Below are 12,756 nucleotides of genomic sequence, written 5' to 3'. Positions count from 1 at the left end.
TTCTTAGTATAATCTGGGACTTGGATGGTGGATTATGTCATAGCTGTCAAAGTCTGCTGCTGTTCTTCACCTCTCCTCCACTGTGCAGTTTGGAGGTGAGCTTAGGATTTGTGTTGGGGATCCTCTTTTTGCTCTTTCTTCTGAGATTTCCCCTGTATCTTTTGGCTACCCAGAGCCCTTTTTTACTAGTGTTCTGAAACTGGGACTCTCTTGATGTTACAGCTACACTTCTTCCCACCCCCTATCCTCCATTCTTCTTCCCCCTTGTGCTGGGACTAGACTAGACTGCCCCCCAGGTGAAAGTATTGAGAAAAAAAGAAGAAGATAATAGGATTCTTCTCATGCTCTTTTGACCACAGGGGCTCCTTTTCTTAGTTCCCAGTTCTCTGCAGGGCCTTAGATGCTCAGGCCACCTCCACTGCACTGTGGATGTGTCATTTAGGGTTTAGTTTGAGGCTTAACTCTGAGGCTAGCCTTTGGGCCAGGCAGGGAGTAAAAAGCCTCAGTACTTTTTCCTCACACTCTCTGGCTCACAACGACCCTCTTTCTTGGTTCTGAGTTTTTGTTCTGTGCTCCTGCTACATAGTTTGGGGACTTGCCTCATCCAGGGGTCAAACCAGGAAAGAAAAGAGGAAAGGAAAAAGCGCCTGAAACTCACTTTCATCATGGGTCTTTATTTAAGTTTTGACTTCCTATCTAGTCTATCTGCTGTGTACTTTTCAGAGTCCTCAGATGCTTTTTTTTTTTCCGGTAAGTTTATTTTGTGAGATAGAGAACACAAGTGGGGGAGGGGCAGAGAGAGGGAGAGACAGAATCCCAAGCAGGCTCTGTGCTGAAGGCACAGAGCCTGACATCAGGCTTGAATTCACATACCGTGAGATCATGACCTGAGCTGAGATTAAGAGTCAGATACTTTACCGACTGAGCCACCCAGGTGTCTCAGTTGCTTTTTTTGTTCTGTCCAAGGTTTTTGGTTGCAATCATTGGGAGAAATAGGCTGTAATAAGCTTAGTGAAGTTGACTTGTCCCAAACTTTAAATTTATTTTCTGGGAATTACAAAATACGTTTGTTTCAAAAATTTGAAAAAAAATCAGAAAAGGAAGTTTAGAGAATGAGAAATTTGGGAAATTCAGAAGAGTTTTAAGAAGCTTAGAATTTCTCTAATTTTCAGAGAAATTATCTATAACTGCACCATTCCTCTAGTTTTTTCTCAGGATATTTTTACACAAACACTAATGGCTATGAGTTTTTTCACTTATTTTATATTTCTGTTAATATTTGTATCATAAGTTTTCAGTAAGTACCTTAATAAAACCTTCATAACCTGTCATACAATTATGTCATATACTTAATTATGCCCTGTTATTAGATATATATAGTTCATATCACTGAAATCTTTGTACATTTTTGTCTGATAACTTTTTTGAAGTCTTGAATTCACAATTATATATAAAAGGAAATCAAAATTTCCTTATTTGTTTGAAATATGTAATTATTTTTAGAAATCTGACCAAATGTGTTTGTATATAATTATCTTCTTAGAACCATCTTCAAAATGGTACTGCATTTGATAGAGGACCTTGTGGTTTTGGGTTGTTTTGAACTTTACAGTTTATTGTAGGAAAATCCAATTGAAGATAATGTTACAGATTTTCATTCCTTGGAGCAATGAATGAGTAGGTTTCTAAATTTTGATTTTTATCTTTTAAGAGAAATTGGAATGGAAATTTTAAAATGATGTTTATATTTGCCCAGCATGGTTTTGTATCTACCTCAAGTATGTGTTCATACAGAAATAAGGTCTGTATTAGAAATATAGGAATAAAATATGAATGATTGGAGGAGCACCTGAGTGGCTCATTCAGTTAAGCATCTGACTCTTGATTTTGGCTCAGGTCATGGTCTCATAGTTCATGGGTTTGATCCCCCCATCGGACTCTGTGCTGACAGTGCAGAGCCTGCTTGGGATTCCCTCTCTCTCTGTCTCTCTGTCTCTGTCTCTCTTGCTCTCTTGCCCTCTCGCCCTCCCTGCCTCTCTCTCTCTCTTTCTTAACTTTTTTTTTTTTAATGTTTTTTTAATTTATTTTTGAGACAGAGAGAGATAGAGCGTGAGCATAGGAGGGGCAGAGAGAGAGGGAGACACAGAATCTGAAGTAGGCTCCAGGCTTCAAGCTGTCAGCACAGAGCCTGACGCGGGGCTTGAACTCACAGACTGTGAGATCATGACCTGAGCTGAAGTTGGAGGCTTAACTGACTGAGCCACCCAGGCACCCCCCTCTCTCTCTTCCAAAATAAATAAATACACTTTAAAAAATGAAAAAAATATACTTTAAAAAAATATGAGTGATTGAATTCATTTTGGAATTTACTTGGTAATTTTTTGTTATTCTCATCAGAAACTCTTTGTGTCCTGAAGTGTTTGTATATATGTATATGTGTGTGTGTGTACAGCTTTAGGTTCTTTATTTTCTTGGTGAGGGGTTGAATAATTCTGTGTTTAATATAATTAAAAAAAAATTTTTAATATGAAATTTATTGTCAAATTGGTTTGCATACAACACCCAGTGCTCATCCTAACAGGTGCCCTCCTCAATGCCCATCACCCACTTTCCCCTCCCTCCTACCCCCCATCAACCCTCAGTTTATTCTCAGTCTTTAAGAGTCTCTTATGGTTTGCCTCCCTCCCTCTCTAACTTTTTTTCCCCCTTCCCTTCCCCCATGGTCTTCTGTCAAGTTTCTCAGGATCCACATAAGAGTGAAAACATATGGTATCTGTCTTTCTCTGTATGACTTATTTCACTTAGCATAACACTCTCCAGTTCCATCCACATTACTACAAAAGGCCATATTTCATTCTTTCTCATTATTTATTTTTGAGAGAGAGAGCGAGCAGGGGAGAGGCAGAGAGAGAGGAAGACACAGGATCTGAAGCAGGCTCCAGGCTCTGAGCTGTCAGCATAGAGGCTGATGTGGGGCTCAATCTCACCCACCGTGAGATCATGATCTGAGCTGAAGTCTGACACTTAACCAACTGAGCCACCCAGATGCCCCATTCTGTGTTTAATTTTAAAAGTTTATTAATTTTATTGTGGCCAGTCAAATTTTATGAAGTTTTATTTTATCTTATGAAATGTTTATTTATTTTGAAAGAGAGAACATGAGCACAGGAAGGGCAGAGAGAGAAGGAGAGAGAGAATGCACTGTTAGTGCAGAGCCTGATGCAGGGCTTAAACTCACAAACCATGAGATCATGACCTGAGCAGAAATCAAGAGTTGGATGTTTAACTGGCTGAGCCACCCAGACACCCCAATGCTAGGCATATATCTTATGTGGATGTCTAAGTAGCTATTTGAATAGTCCAAACAAGAGTTTGAGGTTGGCTTGTAAAAGATGATTGAGAGAAGTGGATAGATTTAGGATATATTTTAGAGGGAAAATTGGTGTGATTTAACTTATGGATTGGATGTGTAATGTGAGGAAAATAGGGGAAAAACTAAGGATGATTCTTAGGTTTCTGGCCTTTTGAATGGTTGTAATAATCACAAAGATGATGATTTGGGAATGGAGGAACATAGCAGGAGTTTTGTTTAGGATATGCTCTTTTTAAGGTGCCTGTGATAACCATAAAGTTGAGGTTGAGTTCAATGACCAAGTTGAATTATTTATCAACATAGGGTTTCTCTTAAAATGATATTAAGAAATTCTCGGTCAACTATACTTAAAAAAAAAAAAAAAAAAGATTAAAAAAAAATCCCTAACCAACAACTGAAGGCACAGTTTTAAGGTATTACATGTTAATATTACAATGGTTGTTTTAAAGCAGGAAAACCAGTAGAGTATGTTAAGAAACAATACTTGTTTTAAAAAAAAATACTTGTTAGTGATTTTTTTTAGTTCATTATGAACTTTTAAGTAATATAAGTATAGTTCTTTCAACTGTTTTGTGCTTTTTAGAGATCATTAATTAATATTGGCATGTTTTTCCCTGCCTTTTTGCTCAGTTTATAGTTGATTTGTATTGAGATTTTGTAATTTGCTTTGATTCTAAACACTTTTTTTTTAAATGTTTATTTTTGAGAGAGAGAGAGAGAGAGCAAGCATGAGAGGGGGAGGGACAGAGAGAAAGGGAGACAGAATCTGAAGCAGGCTCCAGGCTCTGAGCTGTTAGCAACAGAGCCTGATGTGGGACTCAAACTCATAAACTGCAAGATCATGACCTGAGCCAAAGTCGGGCGCTTAATGAACTGAGCTTTCCAGGTGCCCCTGCTCTGATTCTAAATTAAAAAATTAGTGATTTTACATATGAAAATGCCTAAATACTTTCTCATTGTTGAAAAAGTAAGGAGCCATAAAAAGAATTATTTTTCTGCCCATTTGTACAGCCCATGTTCTGTACTATAATTTTAGAAAGTTCATGAAGCAGGTTTTCACTCTACCTGACATAAAGTAAGCTCTTATGTGTTCTGACCATCTTTATTTTTCTCTTGGTAATAAAATTGATCACAGTTAAAATCTGAGAACCTATGTTTAGAAATTTTTGTTTTTTTAAACTGTCCCCTACCCATACTTGTTCAGAAGATTTGTCATATTTTGGAGGACACAGCAGGGAATATAGTCCCCAAATTGGCAAATACTCCATTTCCACATGAAATATAGAAAAGTTACACTAAACATTTGTTTTCTGTTAATTTTTTGGTGGGCAGTTTTTGTACTGGGTAAGAAAGATGAATAATTAAAATTTTTAATGTAAAGCATGTGGTAGATCAGTTCTTGTCCTTTGAATCAAGGACTGTCTGCTTCAGCATCTTATTTTTTATTCAAAAGTTACTGTTTTCTAAAGAAAAAAATAGTTTTAAAAACTGTGTTGTTGGGTGAGCCTGGGTGGTTCAGTCAGTTGAGTGTCCAACTCTTGATCTCAGCTTAGGTCATGATCTGATGGTTTGTGGGTTTGAGCACCGCTTTGGGCTCTGTGCTGATGGTGCAGAGCCTGCGTGGTATTCTCTTTCTCCCTCTCTGTCTTCCCCTCCCCTGCGTGTGCATGTGCACATGTTCACATGCTTTCTGCCTCTCAAAATAAATGTAAAAAAAAAAAAAGACTATGTTGTTCCCCAATAGTATTAACATTTTTATAGTCTCTTTTCATTTCTTCAGTTTACTACATATGCATAGGTAGACAGCAGCAAAAGTGCTTTAAGATTCTGATATGCTAGTCAGTCTTCTGATCTTACCTCTAAAAAAATTAAAAATTTTTTTAATCTTACCTGAGAGCTAGAGGACTATCTCTTATAATGTTGCCTCAGAGCATTTCCTGCTCAGGAAGATTATAAGTGACTGTGTGACAGAGATTGCTAGTGTTGTGGACTAATAAAAACCACCTGTGTTTAATCAATGGCTGGTAAATCATGGAATGCAAGAGATTTTTTTTTTTTTTAGCTTATTTATTTTGAAGTGAGAGTGATAGCAGAGGAGGGGCATAGAGGGAGAGGGTGGGGCTGAGATAGAGAGGGTGAAGTGGCGATAGAGAGGGAGAGAAAGAATCCCAAGCAGGCTCCACACTGTGAGAGCAGAGCACTACGAAGGGCTCAATCTCATGAACTGAGTGATGATGTCCTGAGCTGAAATCAAGAGTCAGATGCTTAACAGACTAAGACATCCAGGTGCCTCTGCAAGAGATCTTCTGAAATCTTTGGTACTATTCCTGCTGGTGGACTCCTTAAGTTAAGATCATCTAAGCAGATTAAGAGTAGAGTTGCTTTGATGTTCATACAGATAGTTTTAAAGGTACGCATACAAAAATTTGGAGGACAAAGTAATTCCACTAAAACATTTAGAGCACACTACCTTTTGTGTTATCTGTAGTCCATTTAAAGCTTAGTTTGTGCAGAGAAGTTAGAATAATGTATTTGATTTCATGTAACTGAGATTTCTATGAAATGTAAATCATGGTCTTTCATATTTAAGTGTTGATAAAATATAGGGGATATTATTGGTACCTCACAAATTCTACTTTTGATAAAACTGTTTTATGCAGGTTTATATTAGCAGGCATTAGACTATTCATAGGAGGGAGGGAGAGCTAAAGTTAATTAGTTTAATACGGTTCCAATGTACTGAGCTAAGTGTTTATATCATTTTATTTAATTTTTGTAACATCCATATAAAGTAGGTATTCTTTAGATATTATCTTTGCTTTACAAATGGGGAAATTGGACCAGAAAGATTACAAAGTTGTATGTTTTCCCTTTGTCTGTTAAACCCCAAATCAGTACTTGTTCCCATAAAACAGGAATTGAATGATGTTCCTGGCCTTCAGGACCTTTTAATGTAAATAAGGAAATAAAATGATAGATTACATAGCATGGGCACTGTTTGTATGAGGTCTTAGGAACATGAAAGTACCACTTAGCTATCTGAAGAGGTTAGGGAAGGTTTTACAGAGGAGTTGATGTTCGAGCTGAGTATTGAGTAGGAATTTTTTTTAACGGGGTTTCAAGATAATGCTGCTACTTTAAACTGCTAACTTGATATTTTCAGCAGTGATGAAATTAGCATGTGAGAATTGCTATAGAAACAAAAGCATTGTGAGAAATACTGCCTAATACACATGCAGACACAGTATAAAACGTGCTGTATTATGTTACAGTTTTTATTTATTATTTTGTTAATATTTTGATGTGAAGAATTTAGTAATTCTAGGTGTAATATGATTTTTTTTTCACTACAGATGTCCTCCTCGCACTTTCTTACCAGCCCTCTGCAAAATTTTTCTTGATGAAAGTGCTCCGGACAATGTGTTAGAGGTGACAGCCCGTGCCATCACATACTACCTGGATGTATCTGCAGAATGCACCCGAAGGATTGTTGGGGTTGATGGAGCTATAAAAGCACTTTGTAATCGTTTAGTTGTGGTCGAACTTAATAACAGGACTAGCAGAGACTTAGCTGAACAATGTGTAAAGGTAAGTCTTTGTTATTTATTGGCCCATTTGAAGGTCACTTAGAGAATAAAAAATATATTTTGCTAAAAAAATTCTTTCATTATTCTTTGAGAGTGGTTGACAGCAATGGAAATCACGGTCCTTGTGGCACTGGAGAAGATCCTGTGTGGTTTGGGGAAAGAAATCTTATCTTTGATGGAAAATTGTGGGTCACTCACTGCTCATGCGCTTCTGTGCTGGCTCTTGGGTTTCTGGTAGCCACAATCATTTTGAGATAGGTTATCCCTGTTGTTAGCCAAATGATTTTCTCTGAAAATAGTAATAACAGCAACCACAAGTAACATTGACTTTTGGAGTCAGACATTGTGCTGAACACTGTACATGTGTTCATTTAAACCTTCATGACAACTTCATATGACATAGGTGCTGCTAACATCAGCATTTCTACTTTCTCAAATAATTCAAGCATACTTAAGTTGAGTAACTTCACTGGGGTTGATACAATTGTGGCACAGTCAAAATTTGAAGATTAGGAATATGAACATTAGGAAGTCTGGTTCTAGGGCCCATGGATTTAACTAGTTTTCTTCCTTCATTTCCTTTTTCCTTGTTCCTTGTTCCTTGTTCCTTGTTCCTCGTTCCTTGTTCCGTTCCTTTCCTTTCCTTTCCTTTCCTTTCCTTTCCTTTCCTTTCCTTTCCATTCCATTCCATTCCATTCCATTCCATTCCATTCCATTCCATTCCATTCCATTCCATTCCATTTAATTTGAGAGAGAGAGAGAAAATGAGAATCCTAATCAGCCTCCACACCCAATGCACAGCCTGATTTGGGACTCAATCCCTCCTGGATCATGACCTGAGCTGAGTTTAAGAGTTGGATGCTTAACTGACTGAACCACGGTGCCCCTAACCATTTTGCTATACTTCTTTTAGAGTTAGCTGTTTTGTTTTCATTCCTGGTGGGACTAATTATAAACTTTGTGATTTTAAAAGCACCAGTACTGGGCTAGTGGCTTTATTAGATGTACTTAATGAACACATTTAGATTTTGTATGATTTTCTTTTTATGATTCCTGTTTCATTCTTGTTATTCTTGCTGCTCTAGGTCAGCAGTTTTCACACTTTCTCAGGATCACTTTACAACCTTACTATTGAAGGGCCCTCAAAGAGCTTTTGTTTATGTAGGTTATATATTTATATTTACTATATTAGATATTAAAACAGAAATTTAGAATATTTATCTGAAAATAACAAACTCATATGTTAAAGTACCTTTAAAAATTTTTAATTGTTTTATTTTTTGAAAGAGACACAGCAAGCTGGGGAGGGGCAGAGAGAGAGAGAGACAGAGAGAGAGAGGGAGACACAGAATCCGAAGCAGGTTCCAGGATCTGAGCTGTCAGCACAGAGCCTGTTATGGGGCTTGAACTCATAAACGGTGAGATCATGATCTGAGCCGAAGTCAGAGGCTTAACCAACTGAGCCACCCAGGTGCCCCTGTTAATGAAAATAATTATTTCTTGAACAAATAGAAAATTAGAACAGTAGCATTGTTAAGCACTTTTGTATGTCTTTGGTAGTGTCTGGCTTAATAGAAGACAGGTGGGGGGCACTTGGGTGGCTCGGTTGGTTAGGTGTCCGACTTCGGCTCAGGTCATGTTCTCACGGTTCGTGGTTCTAGTCCCACGTCAGGCTCTGTGCTGACAGTTCAGAGCCTGGAGCCTGCTTCAGATTCTGTGTCTCCCTCTCTCTGGCCCTCCCCCGCTCATGCTCTGTGTCTCTCTCAAAAATAAATATTAAAAAAAAAAAAAAAAAGAGGTGGATCGTCATACCTACTTTGGGATTCAGTCTGTTGCTATATCACACACAGCTTCTCAAAAACTCCGCTGTATACTCCCGAGAGAGTGAGAATGAAAAAAATAATTATGGTCATGATATTGTATTAGGAAAAAATTTTTATTTCAAGGATTCCTAAAAATGTCTTCTTTCCACTTTGAGAGCTGCGGATGTAGGTGTTACTGTCTTGATTTTCTGCCTCTTCATATGTAGATTTATTTCTGTCTGTAGCCTCGGAGGAAGAGGTATATGTTTTCCTGTTTAGAGCTTTTTTTCTCTTCTCAGTCTCTTGATCATGTCACTTCATGTTTCAGGTCTGTTATTTTACTCCACTGTTTATTCACAGACTCATATTTTCATCTTGTCTCTTACACCCTCCTCTCCCTTTTTCTGTTTCCTTTGCAGATTATTGTTACTGATTTATTCTTTAGTGGTGATATTATATAAGGTTCTTTTTTACCTTCTTAAAACTATATAAATTTGCCTACACTGTCTTATCTATTAACATCAATACCATTCAGACATTCTTATCTGTAGGCCTGACCTCTCTCTAGACTCCATTTTCAAAGGCTTGTTGGACAACTCCAGCTAGATGTCTGAATTCATGATCTTTCACTACAGATACAGATACAGTTATTTTGATAATTGTCATCAACTTCACCCAGTCACTCTAAACAGAAACCTGTACTTTATCCACTCCACACATGTAATTCATAATCAAGTGCTTTTCTGATTTATTTCCTTTTGTTTGTCTCTGTTAACTGCCTTAGTTAAGCTCTCATCCTGTCTTGAATATTCATGCTTTAATTTTTTTTTTGCATTTGCCTCTACACTCTTTCTGTGCTGCATTCCCAGTTATTAACTAGAAACCTGATCGTATTATTTTTATGCTGAAAATATTTTTCTTGCTTAAAAAAATTTTTTTTTCTTGCTTAAAGAATAGTCTAAATTTCTGGTATGCTCATAAGATCTGTGGACTCTGTTAACTCATTACTTCTACCCAAACTCCTTAAACATCAACATAATTTAGAAATCAAAGTTGGTTTTTAATGTTTTGACCTTCCTAGAATAAGTGTAAGGATGATGAATAATGTAATAGCAAGCATTTAATGATTTTTTTAAATGTCTAGGACCTTTATAAACTTTTGCTTAGTTACTTTAATTGCTTAGCTTGCTATATAGTCCTTAGCATCTGAACCAATAGTGTCCAACGTGGTCGCCATATAGGACATTTCAAATGTGGCTACCCCAAACAAAGATGTGCTATAAATATAAAACCTACATGGGATTTTGAAGACTTAATACATAAAATAATGTAAGATATATCAAATTTTTTAATTTTTTGATTTTTGGGAGAGCGAAGAGGGGGAGGGGCAGAGATAGGGAGATAGAGGATCTGAAGTCAGTTCATCTGATAGGCTGACAGCAGTGAGCCATGTGTGGGGGGCTTGAACTCATGAACCACGAGATCATGACCTGAGCTGAAGTCAGATGTTCAACCAACTGAGCAACCCAGGCGTCCTGAATCTATCAATTTTTTAACATTGATAACACTTGAAATGATGACACCTTGCGTGTATTAGACTAAATTAAATATAATACTTCATTTTGCTCTACTTTTTAAAGTATGGCTACTAAGTAATTTAGAGGGTACATTATGTTTTCTGTGATGCTAGAAAATTAAAATTGGACTTACTGTATTCTTTTGTTAATTAATTGTAGGTGTTAGAACTGATATGTACTCGTGAGTCAGGAGCAGTCTTCGAGGCTGGTGGCTTAAATTGTGTGCTTACCTTCATTCGTGACAGCGGACACTTGGTTCATAAAGATACCTTGCACTCTGCCATGGCTGTGGTATCAAGACTCTGTGGCAAAATGGAACCTCAAGATTCTTCTTTAGAAATTTGTGTGGAATCTCTGTCTAGTTTATTAAAACATGAGGATCATCAGGTAAATAAATCACTGCTGTATACTTTGTATTCAAAAAGTGATTTTATAGTGTACTCTGATGAAGTAGAGGTAATTCTGTTTTCTTTTTCTCATTTTATATTTCTATACGGTATTCCTTTTATGTTTCGGCAGTGAAACATTTTTTATTAAAAAATTTTTTTAATGTTTATTTATTTTTGAGAGAGAAAGAGCGAGCAAGTGCAGGGGAGAGGCAGAGAGAGAGGGGGACACAGAATCCAAAGCAGGCTCCGAGCTCCAACCTGTCAGTAGAGAGCCTGACACAGGACTCGAACTCACAAAACGTGAGATCATGACCAGAGCCAAAGTCAGATACTTAACCAACTGAGCCCCCAAACATTTTAAATTATAAACATGATGAGTTTATTTGTAAAATTTAAACATTTCAGAAATATATAATTTTTTAAAGTTACCTTATACTCAGTGTGATTTGATGACTCAGCACAATTTTGTTGACTTTAGTTCTCATTGAAGTAAAATAACACAGCATTTAAAATCTTATATGTATAAAATTTTTTTGAATGAGCATACTTTAGGAAATAGAACTGGACTTTTAAATGCCTTTTTACCATTCCATTTAGTTATTTTTGGTTATTCATTGGTTATTTTGGCAGCGTTGTTCATAATAATCGTATTTATTGAGCTTTCACTGCCTATCTGGATTCTTCATGTATATCATCTTATTTAAGCTTGGACAGTGAATTATAAATACTATTACTATTACCCCATGTAACATATCAGGAAACAGCTCGTTAAGCAGTTAAGTAACATCCATAGGTCATAGAGTTAGCAGAATGTGGAGCCAGGATTAAAATCTAGACCTTATATCCTTTCTGTAGCTGCCTTTCTTATACTCTCAGTAATGAAATTAGCAGTACTCACCTTTAGCCCTTTTTAGGTGAATTTTATCCATATGCATATTCTTTACATCATTAGGTTTCAGATGGAGCTCTGCGTTGTTTTGCATCACTAGCAGACCGATTTACCCGTCGTGGTGTTGACCCAGCTCCATTAGCGAAGCATGGATTAACTGAGGAGCTGTTATCTCGCATGGCTGCTGCTGGTGGTACTGTATCAGGACCATCATCAGCTTGTAAACCAGGTCGCAGCACTACAGGAGCGCCTTCCACAGCTGCAGATTCCAAATTGAGTAACCAGGTGTCGACAATTGTAAGTCTGCTCTCAACACTTTGCAGAGGCTCTCCAGTAGTCACACACGTAAGAGTGTTTTTGAATCTTTGATTTTTAATCTTGCAGAAAAAGTGTTTTTGTATAATGCAAATATATTGAACTTTTCTCCCATTCCCTTTCTAGGATCTCCTGAGGTCAGAACTTCCGGATTCAATTGAAAGTGCATTGCAGGGTGATGAAAGATGTGTGCTTGATACCATGCGTTTGGTTGACCTTCTCTTGGTGCTATTATTTGAAGGACGAAAAGCTTTGCCAAAGTCTAGTGCTGGATCTACAGGCAGAATCCCAGGACTTCGCAGATTGGATAGCTCCGGGGAGCGCTCACATCGGCAGCTTATAGACTGTATTCGAAGTAAAGATACCGATGCACTTATAGATGCAATTGACACAGGAGGTCGGAAAATATTTTTTTAAATATAAAAAGAAAAATGTGTGAGATAAGGAATTATATGGGCAATTTCTAGTTTTTAGATTATGGACAGTAGTTTTAGCAGTTGAGCCAGATAATAGAATGGCCGTCCACTTCTGTATCCTCTCCCCATGTATATAATTACCAGCCTGGTACATGGTAAGACCAGAGTAAATGCCTATTAAATGAGTAAATGAAATGAGTAAAGGAAACTTGTATCCTGTTGAGTTGTGTTATATAGTTTTTTTGTTCCTTATTTTATGTTTATTTTTAAGGCTTCCAGCCTGGTGAATCTTCAGTGGCTTAAACATTTTAGAATATTTTTTTTTCTTAGCAGAATTTGTGGGTTATTTACTACTGTACAGTTTACTTAAGTGTTTAAAATTGGCTCTGGATTTTGTGGTTAGTGGTT

The 12,756-nt window shown here is 37.1% G+C and overlaps 1 protein-coding gene across 6 annotated transcripts in view; it reads left to right on the top strand.

Moving 5' to 3' along the window:
• Positions 1–12,756, top strand: part of HECTD1 (HECT domain E3 ubiquitin protein ligase 1) — a 92,959-nt gene that overhangs the window by 14,570 nt on the left and 65,633 nt on the right. For all 6 annotated transcript variants that reach the window (XM_042942910.1, XM_042942908.1, XM_042942907.1 and 3 more), the window contains exons 3-6: positions 6,727–6,961; positions 10,499–10,726; positions 11,681–11,962; positions 12,059–12,329. In XM_042942910.1, coding sequence (XP_042798844.1) covers positions 6,727–6,961; positions 10,499–10,726; positions 11,681–11,962; positions 12,059–12,329 — 1,016 coding nt within the window. The remainder of the gene's footprint in view (positions 1–6,726; positions 6,962–10,498; positions 10,727–11,680; positions 11,963–12,058; positions 12,330–12,756) is intronic.

This window comes from Panthera leo, chromosome B3 (assembly GCF_018350215.1).
Source record: "Panthera leo isolate Ple1 chromosome B3, P.leo_Ple1_pat1.1, whole genome shotgun sequence".
Classification (NCBI taxonomy): Eukaryota; Metazoa; Chordata; class Mammalia; order Carnivora; family Felidae; genus Panthera; species Panthera leo.
This window is presented reverse-complemented; position numbering and strand designations above follow the sequence as displayed.